At 39.8% G+C, this 22793-nt stretch overlaps 1 protein-coding gene and 1 pseudogene across 2 annotated transcripts in view; one reads left to right on the top strand and one right to left on the bottom strand.

The window, feature by feature from the left end:
• Positions 1-3224: 3224 nt before the first annotated feature.
• Positions 3225-3474, bottom strand: LOC112302624 (cytochrome c oxidase subunit 7B, mitochondrial pseudogene; annotated as a pseudogene).
• Positions 3475-7206: 3732 nt separating this feature from the next.
• The window catches only part of ABCB1 (ATP binding cassette subfamily B member 1), a 75405-nt gene continuing 59818 nt past the window's right edge, over positions 7207-22793 (top strand). The window contains exons 1-3 of one of the 2 annotated variants that reach the window (XM_045194292.2): positions 7207-7422; positions 7999-8069; positions 13141-13192. In XM_045194292.2, coding sequence (XP_045050227.2) covers positions 8005-8069; positions 13141-13192 — 117 coding nt within the window. In that variant the 5' untranslated portion in view covers positions 7207-7422; positions 7999-8004. The remainder of the gene's footprint in view (positions 7423-7998; positions 8070-13140; positions 13193-22793) is intronic. The other variant, XM_045194286.3, reaches the window with a different exon arrangement.

Here is a 22793-nt window from a genome sequence, read left to right on the forward strand (position 1 = left end):
TAAGGGACGAAGTTGGAATTCAAACCCTCCTAAACCCGATTTTATTCTCATCTTTTTCTTGATTTTACTCCTTTGTCCTCTCTCCCATTAATTCTGTAATTCATTTAAAAAATATTTTTGTGCTATTATGTTAGATTTATTTTAATAGAGGACAGTGACTTACTTAGGAGGATGATTCTGTAGTGAAATTTTAAGGGCGATGGAGGTTATAAAACTTTCAAAACACCCTAATAATAACTCAGGCATCTACGCGACTAGTCTGACTTCTGTAAAGTTGTCTCTAATACCAGACTTTTGACACTTAATATTTTTGACAAGCATTTATTAAATCTTTATTTTTGTAAGTTGCTGTACTGCTAAAATATAAAAAGAAATTTCTAATCATAAAAATATTAATGATAAGTACCAAGTGAGATGTACAGATAATGAGGAGTAGGCCTGGGGAAGGTTAGAAATCACTTCTGACTGGTGTAGACAGAAGGGTTCACAGAGGAATAAAATTCAGGCTTCTATATGCCATTGACTCACCCATGGCTAAGTCACTTAATTTTAAATTAAGTCAACTTATTATCATCTGATTATCATTTCAATGTTGCAGTGTTGGCTAAATGTTGGTAAGAGAAATAATGTATTTGGAGATGATTAGAATATTAGTTACATTGAGAGCCAGGTTTTCTGTGTTTTTTTAAGTGCACATAGAATCAATCTGATGTAATCCAACATGAGTTTAGGTGCAGCCGTTCAATGTTCCATGTCATCAAGACAGTCACGTGTCCTATATCCATAAAAACCGATTATACCTAAATGAGTGGAGAGTGTGTAGATCCTTTATTGTTATTGCCACGAGTGAGTCATTTGTCTTGCTCTTTGGACTGGAAATCTCAGGTATATTCTTCTGACTCAGGTCAATTAAGTTAATCAAGGTAAACTCACAATCCCTCTCTCAGAGTATTGAACCCTTAATTCAGACTCCGATTGGCTAAAGAGAGGAGCTAGGAGAGATAGGGGAAATGAATTATTGGAGTAATCAGGGAAAGAAACACACAGAATTTATAACAAAGGAGGCATGGGAAGATCCTCCTAAAAATCCCCTTTTGGGAGAAGAAGGCAAAATAGGTTAAAAACATAATACACAAATTGTAAGAGTGGCTTGAGAAAATAATAAAGGGTTGAGGGAGCCAGGATGTGAATATTTATTTGAATTCAGAACCAGGGGGCCTGCATGTTTTTTTATGATACATTTCTATTTATTTTGTACCCTATTTTAAACTGTACTTTTTCACGTACAGTTGACCTTCAGTATTATTTTTGTATTAGTTCCAGGTGTACAGCATAGCAGTTAGACGATAATATACTTTACAAAGTGTTCCCCCAGATATTTTTAGTACATACCTGACGCCACACAGAGTTACTACAATGTTACCGACTATATTCCCTATGCTGTACTTTACATCCTCGTGACTATTCAACTTGTAACTAACAACTTGTACTTCTTACTCCCTTCACCTTTTTCACCCCAACCCCCTTCCCCTCTGGCGACCATCAGTCTGTTCTCTGTATATGACACATTTTTAGCCAATGCTTATTGATTGATAGAAACACATGTAAAGGGTTTTCTGCTGATGGAAGAATTTAGAATCTGAAAATTCGACATTAAAAAATATAAGCATTTATTAACAACATAGTTACAGAAGTTAAAAAGGAAGACAGTGGAATTAAGGTTCATTTGTGCATTGTTTACTAGGCTACACGATAAAGAGAATGAATGACACTCGTGGACCTTCCACATCTAATATCTAATATTTCGTCGCACTGGGAGAAACTCACTATTTATGGAGCTTACATGGCAAATGCTCCTTACATTTAAGATGGAGTTGTTTGATAGATCTTTACATATTAGGTTTGCTTCAGGTAGGGTAGAAAGGTGTGTCTCAGAAAAAGGTTATTTGGGTGGCAAATAGGTTTGAAGAAAATATTGCAACTAGCCTGACGATAGCATTTGTAGAGTTTCTACCACGGGAACAGCTCTGTGCTAACTTATACAAACAAATAAACACAACACAATTTCAGCTATCTGGGACAATAAAACCATTGCAAATAAAATAATCTACAACCTCCCTGAAGGCAAAATATAATGTTTAAGTTATCTGCCCTAAAATTTAGCACAATATTTAGTATATGGCAAGCACTTAGTAAATGTTTATGGAATAAATATCGACTGAACAAAAGCCCAGATTTATGGAGAAATAGCCCAAGAAGTTTGAATAATTTAAAATATTTAAGCAGCATACAAATAAGAATAATGCTCTATCTTAGAATTGAAAAACCTTTATATAATTTTATACCACACTTTCTTGAGTCAACCTGCTCATTTTTCCATTCATTCACTTTATACTTATTTATTGAGTATTTACTACATGCCAGACACTCTTTCTAGGTTGTTTGAGCAAAATAGCATGAAATTTGAATAACAACCTGAAAAAAACGAGCAAGTGAGTTATACTGTACAGCTAACTTAAGGGAAGGGAGTTTCAAGCAGAGGAAATGTGAAGGGCAAAATGCCCTAAGCAGGGAGCATGCTTGTATGTTCAAGGAGCAGAAGGCTGATGAGACTGGAACAGGATTAATGAGAAAAGAGTAATAGGACGTGAAGTCAGAGATAACAGAGGGCCAGATCATGTCAGGACTTGGAAGAAACCTTGGATTTTACTCTGAGTGAGGGGGGAAATGTTTGGATAGTGACAGAACTTGACATGACTGACTCTTAGATATAGACCTGGGGAGGGGAGGATGGAGAGAGACTGTTAAAGAAGGGTCAGGGTAGAAGCAGAGAGACCCATGTTGATGCTATTGCAATATTCATGGTGACAGCTGCTGGAAGAAGTGGCAATGAAGGCATGAAATGGTACTGTATTTGTCCATGTTTTAATTATTATTTAGGCACTGGCTTTTCCCCTCTGTTATGCTATTGAATGTAATAGAGAATGTATGTAGCTACATGCATGAGGGCTGAAGAATGCCAAGGAAGGCCCAAAATAGATTGAAATGGGAGTGTTGTTACTCATACATAGCAGTTGTTGATTGTTCAGAGTGTTTCAGGCACTGTGCAAGTCTTCTTTTGTGAAGGTTTCAGATTCCTTTATTTCTTCAGTCATGCCATATTTTAATGGGTAAAGAGTGCTTTCACTTGGCATCGATCATGAGTTAGTTTTCAGAATTAATTATTACCCCAGGTGGGATGATGACTGATCTCTCCATTCCTTTGGGGTGACTCTGCCAGCAGAGGCTGGTTCCATTCGATTCTAATGTGTGTGGCTGTATATACCCATGCAGCAACACGGAAAGTGGCTCCACTAGCTAATGCAGCATTGCCATATTTGTCATGGAAATCAGGTGTCCATTTCTGGTTGATCTGCCTGGCCGTTATTTGCTGAATGCTTTGAATGACAGTGTGTTTTTGGCCAATGGAAACATCGTGAAGCTGAAAGCAGGCCTGCAGCAACTGCAGCTGCTGGTTTGTTGAAACTTCGCGTCAATTACCCTTGCAAAGAACCCTTAAAAAATGTACAAGTCTTTTAAATACACAAATCACTTAATCTTACAATAGCACTTTAAGGTACAGTAAGTCCTCACTTAACATTGTTGATAGGTTCTCTGGCTTTACACAAAACGACATTTAATGAAACCAATTTTAGCATAGGCCAATTGATATAAATAACAGCTAAGTTTCTAGGACATCTCATCAACGTTACAACTAAATGATGAACAAAATGACGTTATTGAAGAACCTGCTGTACCATCAGTACCACCTCTTTACCAAAGCGATAACTGGGGGACAGAAAAGTTAAGTAACTTGTTCAAACTTACACAACAAAACAACAGAAATGGTACTTGACTCTAAGTTTTTGTGACTCAGAAGTCCAAATTGTGTAGGAAAGTCAGGTACCAAAGAAGACAATTATAAATTAATTTAAAGATTTACATGTTGGAAGGCACTGAGTGGGGGAAAAAAGAGTGAATCATCTGAGAGGTGAATTGGGCTGAAATGGAATGAATATGTATGTATGTTTTGGTTCAAGGGAGAGAGTATAAAGAAGGTAGTTGGATGAAGATGATCAGAGTGAGGTGATGTGTTAGAGTCTTTAAAAGCTAAGTGGACACTCTTAGATCTGATATAGTTGGTGGTACGGAGCACTGCAGGTTTTTAAAGATGGCGTCATAAGAGGAAAACATTTCAGGGGGGTTGGAAAGGCAGTGTAGTAGTGTATTATAATATATGCTATAGTATAGGCTAACAATGAGGAGTATAGTTATGAGAGTTGGATGGCTTTCAGGTTCTGGGTCAGCTATCTGCCACGTGACTTTCGGCAAATAATGTAACCTCAGCTTCTCCCACTGTAAAATGTGTGTAAGAATGATAGTACCTACTTCATGGGGTTCTTGTGAGGATTGAATAAAGCAATCTCTTTCAAGTGCTTAGGACAGTTTCTGGTAGATGGCCAGTGCTTAGTAAATGTTTATTATTATTATTTTCACAAATATGTATAGGATAGACTGCACAGGGATGCAAGTCTTGGGTATTGGGAGAGTACATACAAGTTCATGAAAGGACTACATGTTGGTGGAGGACTGGAAGATGCAGAATTAAGGGGAAGCCCACTTCAAAAAGGAAAAAATATTGGGTTGGCCAAAAAGTCCATTATGTTTTTTCTGTATGATGGCTCTAGTAGTGTTTAGTTGTCTTCAACTTCATTAGAAACAATTTTGTTAGATTGTATTGTGACAGCTGTCATATTAGTGTACATTTAAAATAACTTATCAAAGTTGGTGAATTTTTGTGCAGCCATTTTAATTTTGAAAATGAATGAAAATAATGCAACATTTTGGGTGTATTGTATATGCTTTATTACTTCAAGAAAGGTAAAAATGAAACAAACACAACAAAGATTTGTGCAGTGTATGGAGAAGGTGCTATGACTGAGTGAGCTGTCAAAAGTGGTTCACGAAGTTTCTAGGTACTATTGACATTATTGACAAATAATTCTTAGCTGCAGGGCTCTCTCATGCATTGGACAATGTTTAGCAGCACCCCTGGCCTCTACCCACTAGAAGCCAATAGTGGGAGAGAGCCGACATACTCAAAATATCCGAATCAATAAAGTTATTGGTGAAAATAAAAAAGAAGTCTTATTTTTATTTATTTTTTGAAAGATTTTATTTATTTATGTTTAGAGAGAGGGAAAGAGCGGGAGAAAGAGAGGGAGAGAAACATCGGTGTGTGGTTGCCTCTCACACCCCCCTTACTGGGGGCCTGCCTGGCAACCCAGGCATGTGCCCTTTGGTTCACAGGCCCGCACTCAATCTACTGAGCCACACCAGCCCGAGCAAAATATGTCTTTTATTTTATGGAAAAACTGTAAGCGACTTTTTGGACAACCCAAGAGCTGCTTGAATGAAAGTATGTGAGTGAAGACTTGAAAAGGGGCTGCTTGGATTTCTGTGAGGAACTGCCAAATGCAGCTGTTAACATTTTACCAGAAGTGGCGGGCAGTAATGGGAGACAGGAGTCTGTCTTTAAAGGTCAAGGACTGTGGCTTGGAAACAGCCAGAACTGTCCATTATTTTAGATCCATCATATTTTATATCCATACTTTCATGATAGTCAAGCAAAGAAACTACAAAATATATAATAGAAAAACAGAGCTTTATTGAAAACTATGGGCTAGTCTGATCCTCAACTCTCTATGTCCTTGATGGAGATTTTCACTTTAAGCTCAAGCCTGTAGACATAGTATAATCATCATAATATTATATTTTAAAATATCCTTCATTGTGTTAGTTAAGGTAGTTTACAAGTATACATAAAGTGTAACAAGATCATGAACTAAAGGTGGGACAAAGTAAGACAAAGGTGGAAACACAGCAGAGGCATAAATCAGATTAAAGATGCAGGTAATGAAGAGGAAAACTTTACACATTAGGGCCAGGTGGGCCACTGGGTTGTCGTTAAGCCTTTAAGCAGTGAACCAATGCTGCACACGTGTATATAAATTAGAACATAGAGAAAATCAGTGGCCTGTTAGAAAGTCTACTTAACAGTTTGTAAAGAAAGAAAGCTGATTGTATGGCTAAAAAAAAAAATCAAGGCAAGGAAAATTTGGAGTAAAGGTGGAAAGAAAATTATGGGTTTGAAGTATGACTTAAAGCAGGAAAAATATTCACACTATGCAGGAAAAATATTCACACTATGCGGGAAAAAAATAAAAAGAGTTTCTTTTAAACTTTTGCAGTGACCTGAGAGGCAACAGGCATAAGGCAGAGAATGTACACTAAAAGTCACTAAAACATGTCTCCTCTACATTTATAAGAAGTATGAAAAGCTCTGGTGTGAGTTAATACTACTTCATGAATTTGATTTGTGAAGATTACATTTACTTTTCAACAACTTGAGGGAGTTATTAGACAAGAAAAAATAGTAAAATGGTAGCAGTAAATATGGAATTAAATTATACCTAAAGTAATACGCTAAAATGCACAATACTTTAATAATCCAAATTAGAATGCAAGAGTTTTGAAACACCTTGGGAAAAACAAGGGCATTGATTTGATGGCTAAAATTTAAAAGTATTACATACGTTTAAGTACTATTTCTTAAAATGTCCGTTTTAAGGACATTTCAAAGTCCTGAAATGTCTGTTTCAATACAAATATTAAAAAAAAAATTTCCTATTTATTTTCTTCCCTTTATGTAAAAATCGGATGAACAGTTAACCTCAGAAACTAATATACCGAAGAAAGACTCGCTGAAAAACTTCACATGACTTCTTTAAAGGTGCTGCTAGGAAGAGAAATTGAACCTTTTTTAGGTACAAAATGGGCGAGATCAGAGATTGTTTTATATTAACTGTTACATGTGATGCCAAAGAAAGTGTCCCTTGCCTACTCGAGATCCAGGGAACCAAGTGTGTATCCAATGTATATATTATATTAATATATATTTCTATCAAAATGGAGACTTTTATGGACATGTAGAGACATAGCCCTATAGATGGAAGCACTCCTAATGATTCAGCTGGCAAGCGTGTCTCTACTGCCCTTTTCCTATTGGGCTACTATCGTGGCAAGGACACCCCTCCTGGAATTTCAACCTGTTTCGTAAGGAGTTGGGCAACCCGCATTCTATCCAGCGGGCGGTGAGGAGTTCTGATTGGCTGGGCACAGGAGCCCCAGGGTACGCGCCGCGCAGTCCCGGCTCATTCCTTTCGCAGCTGGGAGCCTGGGCGCATTCGAGCTCCGGCCCCGCCTAGCTTGCGGAAGCCCGGACTTCGGCTAGCATCGCGAAGCTTTCCCACTGAGATCTGCCTCTTGTCTAACAAAATTCACATCTCGGTGGACGGCCCGAGGAAAGCCCGAGGTACGGAGGTGCGAAGTTGTTACTGGATGGGGTCAGTTCTCAGGAAGGCTAGGGCGCTCAAGTTTATTGAGTTTGCTCCCTGTGGGAGGACGGCTTCCGAGGGGATGGAAGGGGAGATTCCAACTAGAGAAGCCTATAGGGACCGAGTTGGGGGGAGACCTAGAGGGACTCGGGGAGCTTGCGGAGCACCCCCAGCCCAAAGTTTCCAGCGCTGGCCACAGGTACTGGTTTACGTAGTCGGGAGCGCGTAGAACCAGAGTGGGAAGGAAGGTGGGTCCCGGAGCTGGAGGTGGGTGGGCGGAGGAAGCTCTGTCCGCAACCAGGGTAACCCGGAGGAAGATCCTCCTTGGCGGTGGGCAAAGTCCTCTAGGTCTGTTCGAGTGCAGAGTCTGGAGGCCTCCGGTGCAGGCGAGCCTCTGCGGTGACCACCGACCACCGACCACCGCGGGAGCAGCTGGGCAGCGTCAGCGGGAGCGCACCACCCTACCGCTAGACCGGCTTGGCGCGTGGGGCGCGTGGGGCTCAGTCTCACCTTGGCCTCTGGCGATCACACCTTTGGCTCATCCTCCGTGGTTTCTCCTCAGGTCGGGATGGATCTTGAAGAAGGTGGCAGTGGAGGAACAGGGGGAAAATTCTTGGAAACGGACCAAAAAAGGTAGCCACTTTGTTTCACTTTAATACTTTACATTGCCGGAGAGATTTGGGCGACTTGTTTCAAGTCCTCAGCACTGAAATAAATGAAGAGGTGATGATGAAGATGATTTTAATGTTAAATGCTAGCGGCTTCTCTGCAGAAGTTCCCTGGCAGAGTTGAGCACGGCATTTGCGTTTTCCCTCGGCCTTATCAGACTTCTTCCTCACTCCTGAGGCTTTAGGACATCCTTTACTGTGTTTTATTACCTTCTGCTTGGCAAGCCGTGTTGATCAGAACGTTGATCGTCGTCGAATTGGACATTTTAATATGAACTCATATGGTTTTTTTAATAGTTCAGTTTCTGACCAGGGAAAGGGACAATAGCGACGAGCACACTGAGCGCCAGATCTTGGTTTCTAAATACCGTTCCTCACTAGAAGGGCTGTGAACCCTGTAGAGAAATGGCTAATTCCAACCAGGTCTGGGCAGGTAAAAAGGGGCCCTGGAGTATCCTGTGCTCTGCCAGAACAAGGAGGTGGAGTTAAGTTATCAAAGGACACAGGAATTTGCTTGAAAGGGCTTCCCGTGACCACAGACAGGGCAATATGAGAAACAAAAAGAATAATGACCAAACCTGATTGTAAAATACTGAATATAATCCATGAACCCTTAATAAAATTCTGAGAGAAGAAAAACTAAGAGGGTGAGGAAGAGAAAGAAGGAACATTCTGTACAGAAAAAATACCAATTACCATTTTTGAACCTGCATTGTTACAGTTGATTCAGGTGAGGATTGTTAATGGAAAAGTTGTATCTAAGAGTTATCCAAAATTCTTACTAATTGGAAAAAGAAAACTGTGCTTTTCCAGCAGGGAGATTTCGCAGCTGGTGTTTGAACCCAGTGATCAGGCCCGACAGCACTCACGGTGGAATACGCTGTGTTAGTGACAAGACCCCACCTAGGAAGTGCGTCAGCAAAACATTTAGTCTGAATCCAGCCAAGCTTCTAGACTGATGTTGTCCAATAGAAATATAATGTGAGTCACATTTGTGACCATTAATTGCTAGGAGCAACACTAAGAGAAGTAAAAGAAAACAGGTGAAATTAATTTTGAAAGTATATTTTAAGGAACCCAGTATATCCAAAATATTATCATTTCTACCTGTAATCAGCATTATTAATCAGATACTTTACATTCTCTTTTTCATACACGGATGCCCTCTTAATGGCAGGGGTATGTTCTAAGACCCCTGGTGGATGCCTGAAACCAAGGATAGTTCCTAACACTACCTATACGGTAGACCCTTGAACAGCGCAGGTTTGAACTACACGGGTCTACCTGTGCTCACTATTTTTTTCAGTTGACCCACAGTTCCAACCTGTATTGTTCAAGGATCAGCTGACAATTGGGAGTCGGAGTGTGCAGAGGGCTGAGTAAAGTTATATACGGGCAGTCAGCTTCCTTAACCCCCCCTGAGTTTTTTAAGGGTCAACTGCACTACATTTTTTCCTATATGTGCATACCTGTGACAAAGTTTAATGTACATGTTAGGCACAGTAAGAGATGAACAATAATAACTAAAAAGAGAACAGTTGTAACAATATTCTGGAATAAGAGCTCTCTGAGTGACTTTGGAACCACTAATAAAGGAAGGGTTATTTGAACACCAGCACTGAGTTGCCCTGGCATAGACCTGGTAGACAGCTGCTAAGTAACTAAGAGGCAGGTAGCTGTACAACATGGGGACTCTGGTCAGAGGGACGATTCATGTCTCCAGGGGGTGGGTGCTAAATTTCATCCATCTCCCCAAAGTGGGGCACAATTTAAAACTTATAAGTTGTTTGTTTCTGAATTTTCCATTTAGTCCTTTTGGACCACAGTTGACCACAGGTAACTGAAACCATGGAAAGAGAAACTACAGATATGGGGCGATTATCAAGTTTCCAAATCTGTGTATTTATACTTATCGCATACCTCAACTTGAATTCAGTTTGAAACAGACATATCCAAGATGCAAAACATTCTTTAAGACATCTGTTTTTGTTCCTACAAAAGGTCAGCGGGGTGAGGGTGAGGAGCAGAAGGACTTCTAGATTTCAAAAAGAGACTAAAGAGACATAACTACCAAAAATAATGTGTGGGCCTTGATTACATCAGAGTTCAAAAAAGAAAGAACCTATAGAAACTTGCTCTCTTTTTAGATGTGATAATGGTAGGAAAGCATGTGAAGAGCAATGATATTTGCAACTTTAAAACAGTTCAGCAAAATATTAACAATGACAATGTACACTTCAGTTGAAAACTGAAGAAAATATGGTAAAAATGTTAATTGTCAAATCTAGGTGAATTGTTCTTATTACCATTTCAATTTTTCTGCTTATTTAAAATTTTTACAATAAAAAATTTTCCTGTAAGCAAAAAGACTTCATAAAGTAGAAAGCAGATCATTTCCTTTTGTTTTCAACCTAAAAAAAAAAAACCCTTGGTACTTTAAAGAAATTAGGACGCAAATGGTGATTTGGGGGTAAGAAATACTGAGAGTTTGTGGAGGGAAGTGGTAAAGAAATTGGTTCAAGCCTGCACATGACTTCATTTTAGTACTCGTTCTTCTTAGAGCCTGCAGACTTGTTTCAAACTAGAAATGTTTTTTAGTTAAGTATTTCTCATTGTGATCGTCATCACTGGTATTAATCTGTTCTTAATAAACCTATATATTCTTCCCCTCCCCCCCCAGTTTTACTGAGATATAACTGACATACAGTCCTGTATAAGGTGTAAAGCATAATGGTTTGACTTCCATGTTTAATGAAATGATTACCACAATAATTTTAGTTAACATCCATCTCATACAGATACAATAAAAAGAAAAAGAAAAACATTTTTTTTCCTTTCGACAAGAGCTCTTAGGATCTGCTTTCTAAACAACTTTCCTGTGTCCCATAGACCACTGTTAACTTAGGTCATCATATTGTGCATTACTAAACCCCTTGTACTTTAGCTTATAGCTGGAAATTTGTACCTTTGGACCACCTTCCTTAACCCCACCCCCCACCCCAGTAACCACAAATCTGATCTCTTTTTCTATGAGTTTGCAGGGTTTTTTAAATTTATTTTTTATTTTAAAGATTTGTATTTATTTTTAGAGAGAGGAAAAGGGAAGGAGAAAAAGAGGGAGGGAAACATTGATGTGAGAGAGAAACATCTATTGGCTGCCTCTCACACGCCCCAGCCAGGATGAACCCACAACCTAGGCATGTGCCCTTACTGGGAATTGAACCAGCAACATTTCACTTTGCAGGATGGTGTCCAACCAACCAAGCCACATTGGTCAGGGCTGATTTTTGTTTTAAACTATGTATTCTGATTTGTAATTGTAAGGAAGCACGTGGCTTTGCTTATAGGTATGATGGTTGGATGACTGTACCACTTGGAATATCTATAGGTATAAAGATTCTTAATTAAAATGAGGTTTGGTGAGTGACGTCCCTGTGGTCAGCTCTGTGTTTCCGGCTGACGGGGGAAGTGAATAATCAAGCAGGGGTGACAGTCCTTGTGGAAGTGCACATCCTTGCAGTGCAGTGACTCAGAAGGCCCAGGTTGCACCGAATATCTGGTGTTGAGGGGATAGACTTTTCAGTTTAAATCTTGACTTTGTCCTAAGCTTGTGACCTTGGACAAGCTAGTTAGCTTCTGTCACCTGCAGTTTTCTTATCTTTAAAAGGACAAAAATGTGCCTGCTTTACAGAGATTAAAATTAAATAACTTTGGATGGCGAATGCTCAATGCAATATACAGATCATTTGCTATAGAATCATATGCTTGAAACCTATATAATTTTATTAACTAATGTCACCCCAATAAATTTAATACAATTAAAAAGTATTAAATGAGATCATGTATGGGAAGTGTTTACTTAGCCAGTGACTCAGGAACATTCTAACATTTCCAAAGTAGCAGCAGTTGTAGAGGAGGAAAAAAGTACATAAAAAGCTCAGAGCTAAAATTCGATTGTGTGTGGCTATTTTTCTGCTCTCATTCTGGTTCCAGGGTTACTGAAACCAGGATGGGACCACGTTTACTCGGAATAGGGTGGGACCACGTTTGAAGAGTTATGTTTGTGTATTTTGTGTGTTTATGTCTGTCTAACATCACTCCGAAGCCAAATATGGGGTAAACTCTAGGTTTTTTTCTTTAGAAGTCTCTTCAACTCTTTGACCTTGCTTAGTGTAAAGAACAAAGACAAAGATGAATTTACTTTTTAAACTTGAAACCCTGTGTAAAGATGAGGTGGCTCTTCTGTGAAATAGTCTTTCTTTTGTACATTTGAAAATGGAGATGTGGAGGAGGGTAATGATTGGTTTTTCTTCATGACCTACGTGGCAGTTACAGAGTGGAAAACGGGTTACAGTTAGATTCATTTGAATCTAGTCTCAAAATAACAATTGACTTTCTTATTATGCCGGAGGGCAGCTGTTTTTGCAGTTTACAGACTGTCTTCCTTGACTTCGACTGCAGTGTTTCTAGTTGCATTTATTGCCATAAGGGTCTATTTAGGGCCCCAAACATCATTTCAGAATTAGATTTGCTCATAGTGATTTAATTACTTTTCTTCCCAGGTTGGTTTATGCCCAGTCTCTGATCGCCACTACCCTCCACTGGTAGAGGCAATGATTCAGGTTCACCTGGGTGGTAGATATCCTGTCTGCTTCTAGAATTGCTTAGATGATAAAGGCATTAGTTCGGGAGAGGATGAATGATTTTCTAATTAGAGTAAGAACAGGAAGCTCTCTTTTTTAGTATGTTTTTTAATTGCAAAAGTAGTATGTCTGTGTGTTTATCATAGAAAATTAGGAAATATAAAGGCATAAGGAAGAAAATATTTTGATAAAAATCTCAACCCCCAGTGATAACCACACATATAGATTTCAAAGACACATGTAAACACGTTTAAACTTTATAAATGGGATTGTTATATAGTAACCTGTTTTTTTAATTGAATAATATATTGTAGGCATGTTATAAGCTCCATGTTAGTTTGGTAATTTAAAATTTAGTTTTTTAAAAATTGTAATTCTATTGCTGTTTTTCAGTAAAAAAAATGAGAAGAAAGAAAAGAAACCAACTGTCAGTATACTTACAATGGTGAGTTTTGAATTTATTTACTATATAGAATACTTATAGATTGACTTGTCCTTACCTGGAGAAGAGATATTTCACCTCATACAATTATTTCTTGGAGAGTATGTTAATAGAGAGGTAAAATGTATTGGTTTGACTTAGCTTATTTTCAGGGAAATGCTGATTTTAACTTGCCGTGTGAATTGAGCCTCAGTAGCCATTCTTCCTGTGTTAGATTTCAGTATCCTCCTTATTAGTTATGTCTCCAGTGATCGATGGCAAGCACCTCTCCCACAGATAACAGATCTCTTAGCTACCTGGATGAGACCAGCCATGTGGGGTGTGGTTCAAGTAGGACCCAAGGTTCCCTGTTTTCAGTGACTCTGAAATGGCAGTTTTGAATCAAAGTCCCAGGTACTTATATAATAGTTTACACTGAATTGTTTTATCACTGTGACTTACTACATGTAATATCCTTTGTGTTGAGTAACTGATAATCTAGAATTTGAAAACCTTAATATAATTCTTGATCTCATTTTCTGTTGGCACAGTGGTTCTCTTTAATCAATTGGGAATAAGGCAGGTGCTTTATAGATATGACTGGTTGATGGTCTCTCTCTGCCTGAATTGAACTGAATTCATTTTGAGACCAAAACTCATCTCAAAATCTGTCTTTTGTAGTTTTTATTATTTGTAGCTTAATATTTATTTATTTATTTTTAGAGGGGGAGGGAGAAAGAGAGGGGGAGAAACATCCATGTGTGAGAGAAACATTGATCCATTGCCTTTCTCATGTCTTCAACCATGGACCTGGCCTGCAACACAGGCATAAGCCTTGACCAGGAGTCAAACGGGCAACCTTTAGGTTTATGAGATGATGCCCAACCCTCTGAGCTATACCAGTCAGGGCTTTGTAGCTTAAATTTTAAAGGAAATCTTATATTTTAGAAAATTTAATAGACCTAATACACTGAGGTAACACTATCAATACAATTCAAGCCACAAAAGAATAAAAATCTGGAATTACAATGTGAGGTAATAACACATGTAGCTCTATATACCGTGTATTGTTCTAAGTATCTTATATATGCCTCATTTTTTACCTCACAGAGATAGATACTGTTGGGTTGGCCAAAAAGTTTGCTTAGTTTTTCTTGTAAAATAAAAGACACGGTTTTTTTGTTTTCACCAATAACTCTATTGATTTGAATATTTTGAGTATGTTGGCTATCTCCCACATGGTAAAATGTTGATTGTTCTCAATTAATATCGCCATTTGATTGCTATCAACTCAACTGGTCTACCCGACCATGGAACATTGTCCAGTGAGAAAACTCCAGCATGAAACTTCGCAAACCACTTTTGAAACGTTTGGTCAGTCACAGCACCTTCTCCATACACTACGCCAATCTTTTTCTGCATTTCAGTTGTGCTTTTACCTTTCTTGAAATAATAAAGCATAATATGCCAAAAATGTTGCTTATTTTCTTCCATCTTCAGTACTAAAAATGGCTACACAGAAGTTCACCGAGTTTGTTAAGTTTTTTTTAAATGCAGCTGATATGACAGCTGTTACAATACAATCTAATGAAATTGTTTCGAATGAAGTTAAAGACAACTAAGCACTACTAGAGCTATCTAATGGAAGAAAACTAAACAAAATTTTTGGCCAATCCAATATTCTGAGATAAATACTATTGTTATTCTAATCTTGCAGATGAAGAAACTGAGGCCAGACATATATAAACTTGCCCAAGAATACACAGTGGGGCCAGGATTCAGACCTGGGAAGTTCACATTCTAAATCACAGTGCTCAGGATGGCATAGAAAGAATATATCCTAAGCCTTTTGACAGAGTACTATACTACTAATGTGTCTTTTTCCTGAAGAGTTGACATAGAAAACTGTGAACTTGTATGTAAAAGCTAAAACACAAGGACATGTTAAGTTCAACAATAAAATGCCGATGTTACTAGATGCCTTAATTAATAACAGTGTCCAGCTAAGACAAAGACTCATGTGTGCTGGTGGTTTCCAAGAACCCAGGTTTGATGATTCCATAGAGGAACCCCCAGGACTCAGCATGGATAAGGTGTGTTACAGCAGAAGGGTACAAAGCAGAATCGCCACGGGAAAAGGCACGAAGAGAGACATTCAGGAAAAAACAGGCACAAGTTCGCCAAGTGCTCTCCTAGTGGAGTCACACATTATTCCCCAGATGATAAGTTGTGGCAGCACATGTGAAAGTCTATCTATTAGAGAAGCTCAGAGGCTGGGTGTGCAAGGCTTTTACTGGGGCTGATCCTGTAGGCCCAGCACATACCAAAATTCCAGACTTGCAGAAGGAAGGCAGGTTTTCAGGATAAACCACATTGCGCAAATAGTTCCGGCTGCTTTATCAGTTAGGATGGCCATACCCCTCCCCAAATCCAGGTTCTAGATGTCAGCCTTGTATACAGGCCTCTCTAGACTTAGCCCTCTGAGGCTTGCACTATTAACTGTTTTCTGCATACCATCCCTGTTCCCTCATTTCTACTATGAGACTTCTTAGCAATCTTGAGAAAGTGATAAAAAAGATAAGGAATAGATTCAATTCTTTCCACTAGACTTTATTTTATTTGTATAAGGCCTTGTTTCAACACTTACAGAAGCATACAAGTAGAAAACAATTGAAAGCTGGCGAGGAAATGGGGACCAATGGAAATGAGGGCAGGAAAAATGCAAGTTAGGCTGCAATTCCTATACAAAGCACTCCTGAAAGATTGTACACACTTGCCAGGATTACGCTGTGAATGCAACTCTCAGCTTTCTACTTTGTGTATCTTGTTGAAACATTGGTTTTCTTCCAGATAGCTAACAGCCAGTAATGTTACCTCTCTGCTAGGCATTTGTTAAGCACTCCATGTATGATTTTTAACTTAATATTCACAATAACTTGCTGATGTGGGCACTTGGGTGGTTCTCCTTATGGTCCAGATGATGACAAGGACTCAGGAAAGGTAAGCAACACATTCAAAGTCACCAAGTCACAAAACGAGTAACAGGGCGAGTCCAGAATTTTGCCCAGAACTGCATCGTCTAGAGCCAGGGCTTTTAACAACGGAATTATTTATGATAGTTTATGACTGGGTAAGCTTTTATCTGCCTGGAATTGAAGGGTCCTTTGTTGATAGTTACCTTCTGATCACCCAGTCATTTCTGAGTCATTGAAGACCACCCGGCTCAGTGCCTCCCTTTTCACCCCTGGTGCCCTACTATTTTGAGTGGCCTTTATGGTGGTAGGGATAACCACTTCTTGACCTTCACAGCTGCAATAATCTTTCCCCCTCCTTCACCCCAGCCACCCACTCATACAGCCACGTCCTGGCTTTTGTTATTCGAAACTTCTGTCTGCAAAGTGACCAGTTGAAGCAGCCAGCCTGAATTAGGCAGCCAACTCCTCTCTTTTCAGTCTGTTTACTGTCCTCTCTGGATCATTAGCTAACCCATCAGTTTCCCTCAGCCCCTTCCTGTCTTCTTGCTCTTTCTTTTTTTTTTTTTTTTTTTTATTGTTATTCAATTACAGTTGTATGCCTTTTCTCCCCATCCCTCCACCCCACCCCAGCTGAACCCACCTCCCTCCCCCCTCTCCACCCTCCCCCTTGGTTTTGTCCATGTGTCCTTTATAGTAGTTCCTGTCTTCTTGCTCTTTCTAATCCTGCTTAAAGTAATGACCATCTCTTTCGTTATTCACTTGCCCAAGCTAGAAACTTCCTTTTACCTGTCACTAGTCATATACAGCCCAGGCAAAATCAGCCATCTGCCTTCTTGGTGCCTCAATCCCTATATCTGGCTGGTGCTAGGGAAAATCTCACAGCAGGGTGCACCCAGCACAGACTGGGTACTATTCTTCTGTTCTTTTCACTATGTCAAACCTCTGCTCTTCAAATTTCCCACTTCTTCCTCCCTCACCCTCAACACCTCTCATTCTGGGTAGACAACCTCATCTTTTACTACACAAACAAAATGGAAGCCACCTGACAAGTTCAACTCTTCTCTTCCAATCTGCAGACACACTTACCTGTGCCTGGGTTAGTCCCCTGTTCCTTCCCTTTTATTACAACAGAGGAAGCATCTGGTCCTTAAAACTCACTGCCTACATGTACTTTGGCTCCCATATACTCTGCCTTCTCAAGAACCTTATTTGTTGTCATTTCTGTATCTTCAATCTTTCCCTCTGAACTGGGTCTTTCCACTGGCATTTGCACATCAGGTGTCTTTAACTTTATTAGTGTCCTTCTTAGTGGATTTTAATCATCATGCCCCTCTAGCTTGCTTCCCACGCAAGGGTTGCCTTGCTTTCTGTTTCAGTTTCACCTTGCAGTCACTTTTTTTTTAAGTTTATTTTTTAACCCCCTTCTGAGGATATATTTATTGATTTTAGAGAGGAAGGCAGAGAGAGATAGAGAAAGAGAGACACATCAATGTAAGAGAGAAACATCAGTTGGTTACCTCCTGTACCTTCCCCAACCTGGGATTGAGCCTGCAACCTAGGTATGTGCCCTGACCGGGAATCGAAGCTGCAACTTTTTGGTGCATGGGATGATGCTCCAACCAACTGAGCCACCTGGCCAGGGCCAGTCACTTCCTAATGTACTATAATTTGGCTTTGTCTGCACCACTCACCAAATTCAGTGGGCATGTTTTGATACTATCCTGACCAGTAAGCACTTGACACTCTTCCCCATGATCATTCCTCTGTTTGTTAATGCTGCAGTCTGTTGATTTTCCTCTCAGCTCTTCGATTTTTTCTTGTGTCACCTTTTCTCGTGAAGTTCGAGTTCCTCAACCCCTTATTCCAGGAGTCAGTGATGATGTTGGCATTTCTCTAGTTTCATAGAGCTGTTTCCTAATTGTTTTCACACAAAACCCCTGCACAACTATAGTATCTTCTGTCTGTTTTTAGTGGTATCCTACTGATTTCTAGTTACTTTCATTCCTCCAAGGAGAACACTGGCACTTGATTACCTCTGCTTCATTTACCTGCGCTTTCATTATTCTTTTATTTTCGGTAACCTTATTCATGACTCCTTGCCTCAGCATTCTTTGACTTTTTCAGTCCAACACCCTTCACCCGTACTCTGCCTTAGTTAAGTTACGTTTGTGGACAAGAACCATGGACTTATCATCTGGGTGGACTCCCATCTCAGAAGCTGTAAACTCTAAATGGATATCTTCACCCTCAATTTCTGATTCCTTCTAGCTTAGCCATTCCTCTTTACTATCCTTTTTCTCTTTGACGTTGTGCATTCGTTTCCAAGTGCTACTGTAACAAAATACCACTAACTTAATGAGTTAAAACAACGCAGATTTATAACCTTACAGCTCTGGGGCCACAAGTCTCACTGGGCTAAAATCAAGGCGCCAGCAGGGCTGAATTCCTGCTGCAGGCTCTAAGAGATAACCTGTTCCCTTCCCTCTTTTAGCTTCCAGAGGCTGCCTGCATTCTGAAACTCATGGCCCCTTCCTTGCATCACTCTAACCTCTTACCTAAGTCTTCATTCATTTCTCCTGCTCCTGACTTTGGTCCCCTTGGCTCCCTCTTACAAGGACCCTTGTGATTGCATTAGGCCCACCTGGGTAATCCAGGATAATCTCCCCAATTTAAAATCCTAACATATGCAAAGTCCCTTTTACCGTGTAAGGAAACATATTCACAGGTTCCTGGGATGAGGGTGTGGACATATTTGGGAGGAGGAGGGCATTATTCTGCATACCACACCTAGTCAGGACTTTGATTGATTGATTGATTGATTTTTTTTATTGATGAGAGAGAGAGAGAGATTTGTTGTTCCACTCATTCATGGGTTGATTCTTGTACATGTCCTGACCGGGGGTCCCGCAACCTCGGCTTATCGGGATGACACTATTAACCAGTTGAGCTACGCAGCTACAGCTTTGTTTGCTCTCATCCTCACTCCCTAGTGCTAGTCCTCCTCCATTTCTGCTCTTCTAAGAACTATTTTATCCGTAGTAGCCACATCACATGACCTCAGTTCTGTCCTTAAAACTCTCTAGTGCCTTTCCTTTACACTTAGATGGGAAGTGTAGAGTAGACCCCCAATTCCCTACTGTGGCTATAAAAGGCCCTCCATATCTGACCTCTGTCTCATCTCTGACTTCACTTCACACTCTTCTCCTTCACTCTGCTCTTGCCACAGTGGTAATTCTGTTTGGTCCTGGAGACACACCAAACTTATATTCATCCCAGGACAAAGCTTTGCATTTGCTCTTCCAGTCTGGAATGCTCTGTCTCCAGATTGTCACATGACTGACTAATTTATAGCCTTCCTGTCACGGTGGTCTAAGCTCAGATATTGCCTTCTCAGAAGATGTCCCTGATTAGCCAGTCTAAGCCAGCTGACCCTGCCTGTCACTGTGGTCCAGGCTCCACGATGGCAGAGGTTTATATGTTTTGTTCATTGATACACTCCAAGTACCCAGAACAGTGCCTGGACCTTTAGTAGGTACTTGGATACTTTACTATTTGTAGTAGAATGCAAGGTTTAGGAGGTGAGGTATCTTATCTTATTCATTGTTGTTGCCAGTACCTACAACCAAACATGATCCTTAGTAGGTGCTTAATAAATATCTTTTGGATGTTAAATGAATGAGTGAATGAATGAATGGATTTACCCTCTGCAACCAGACACCATGGTAAGGTCATATTCGCCATCGAGGCTGCTGAATATTATCTAAACCACTCTCCTGCCAGCACTTTCTATTCCCCCTGCTGCCTGGGGAAGCCCAGCCCTGTCTTTCAGTGTCGATGAACCTTTCTTATGTGTGGTTCTGGTTCACCCCCCTTCTCATCCCAATCAGCATCTAACTATATAGTTTCCATTTCCTTGCATTTAAAGAGCTCCAATTATAATTAATTTATACCTCCATCTTAGATTTCACCTGATATGTTATACTTTTTTTTTGTCAAGTTGCTCCTTCATTGTAAGCTCCTAGAAAGTCTTATTAATTTTTATATTTCTAAAACCAATAACAATATTTCCTTATATGTAGTAGTTATCATATTAAATGCTTAGTTAAAGCTTCTTTTATTAAGTCTTATTTTTATCCTCATAACAACGCTGTGAGACTTACTGCGTATATGAATGTCGTCCTTGTTTCTTACATGTAGATACTGAGGCTAAAGGATATTAAGAGATTTTTTTCCTCCAAAGTCTCCTCCCTTGCAAGTGACAGAGCTAAGACATTCCACTGAGGCTTTTGTCCTACTCAGTATTGTGCTACCACCTTCTCAGATCTTCTCTCCACTTTTTTAAAATCCTCACCTGAGGATTTGTTTATTGATTTTAGAAAGAGAACAAGGAGGAGAGAGAGAAAAAAAGAGAGAGAGAGAGAGAGAGAGAGAGAGAGATGTTGATGTGAGAGAGAAACATCAATTGGTTGCCTCCCATATGCGCCCCGACCAGGGGTCAAACCCACAACCCTTTAGTGTTCCAACTGAGCCACCTGGCCAGGGATCCTCCAACCAAGTGATGCTCCAGAAACCAATCTTGCATCAAGCCACAAATAAATAGGACATTCTGAACTCTCTTAACTTTGTCCAGAATTTTTTAAATTCTTGGAAACTTGTTTGTGTCTGTGTTCATTCCTAACTTGTTCCCTTCGAGCTTGAGATGAAGAGATATATACCTTTGCCTGTTTGAGAACCCTCCTTCTTTCACCAAGTCTTGTTATGAAAATTTCCCAACATATACAAAGGTAGAATAGCAAAATTCACTCTTATATCCCCATTATCTGTACCTAATAATTGTTAACATTTTGCTACATGTTTCACCTGAATTTATAGATTTCATGATGTTTCATATGTAACTACCTCAGTTTATACCTCTTAAAAATTTCCTATAAAACAATTTCTTGTAAAACATAATACAGTGATCATATTTAATGAAATAAATGTAACTCCTTAAAGTTATGTCATGCTCAGTTAGTAGGCAAATTTTTCCAATTATATCCCCCCAAAAGTCATGTAATCGATTTGTTCAGAAGAGGATCCAGTCAGTGATGACATTTGGATGTTGTGTCTCCTGAGTGTAGACAGTGTTCTCCTCTTTTTAAATGTCATCGACATGTTGAGAAGACTGCACCAGTTGTCCTGTACAGGCTGTCTCACCCTCTGGACAGTTTTCATTGCTTCCTTATGGCATCATTTAACTTGTTCTTCCATGCCTTGCATTTCTTATATCCTGACAGTTCTAAAAATTTTAAGACATTCATGGGAGATATTTTGGTTAAGAAAGTTGCATTGGGATGCTATCTTTTATGTCTCATACTTTTATGTCTCATCACATCTAAAAACATCAAATGTCAGGAAATTCTACTTTTTTACGGTGTTAAGCTTGATCACTTAGTTTAGATGATGATAGATTGTATCCCTCCATTGTAGAAGTATCTCTACCTCCTTGCAACTGTGAGGGAATTTGAGGCATCATGGGATGTGAGGGAGCGTCATCCAGCAGAGCTCCCCTGGGCTGCCACAGATGAGAATAATTTTACCAAGACATGATCTGCTTGGTGAGGAAAGGTGGCCAGTCTCTCAGAGGAGAAGGACCTTGAGCCTGTTCCTCAGTGGGCTTTTGTTGGGTTTAATTTTCATAGGAATACAGGGCATATATGTAAAGCTCATCAATCATTGTCAGGCAGTAAGGATCAAAGAACAGATAACATTCAAAGAACTCTGAGGGCTTATTCTGAGTCAGGGTCAGATAGACAGAGGGACATCAAAGGGCCATAAAACTTTGGAAAACAAACTCATTTTATGTGCGGACCTTATAATTTAAATTCAGGGCATTCTTAACAAAGTAGGTTTCACAGGATTTTATGCATTCTTTCTTTGACCTGATTGCCCCTGGAAACCACCCATTCCAGCACACGGCCACACCTGCCTCTGGCATTGTTTCAGGCTTAAAGTCAGGTGGGGGATTCGGACAGCCAAGAGACTAGGAGACTTTTTACAGATGGAATGAGGACTCAGGCTATGACAAAGCTGAGGGGTGAGGGTCCATCACCCCTTTTTCTATGGTCCCCTAAGTCCTTCCCTGAGGGCCCTTTTGTGACCAGGCTTGTCTTAGGTCATCCCTCCCTTGAGGAATCTTACCCATCACTGGCTAACCAGTCATCCACCTGGGGCCAAGCAGTGTGAAGTAAAGGGGGCAGAGGCTGTGTCCCTGCTGGGAGGATAAGTTTGGTCTCCTTAGTGGCTTATGGTCCCAAGGTGTTTTTACTCAGCTTTAGCCATGGGGGGGTTACAGCTTCTGAAACCAGGCAGGGTAGTTCCCAACAATGGGATATCTTATTTCATGTAATAGTTTTAGAATTCACTGATGTCCCTTGCCTCAGGTTCTTGAAACAACGGTTTCCTTTATTCTCTAGAACATTGCTTCATCTCAGTTTCCTTCCTGTATTTTCACCAATCATCTCTTTGGATGATTTGCCAATAAATATAGTAACAATTAAATAGCCCTGGATATTGCAAATCCCTTTAGGTACCATCTTCTCTCTTCTTCCTCTTCCCCCAAGATCATCAAAAGGACATTCAACATGCTGTCTCTCTTCGTCTACAAATTA

This window comes from Desmodus rotundus, chromosome 6, assembly GCF_022682495.2.
Source record: "Desmodus rotundus isolate HL8 chromosome 6, HLdesRot8A.1, whole genome shotgun sequence".
NCBI classification, from domain to species: Eukaryota; Metazoa; Chordata; class Mammalia; order Chiroptera; family Phyllostomidae; genus Desmodus; species Desmodus rotundus.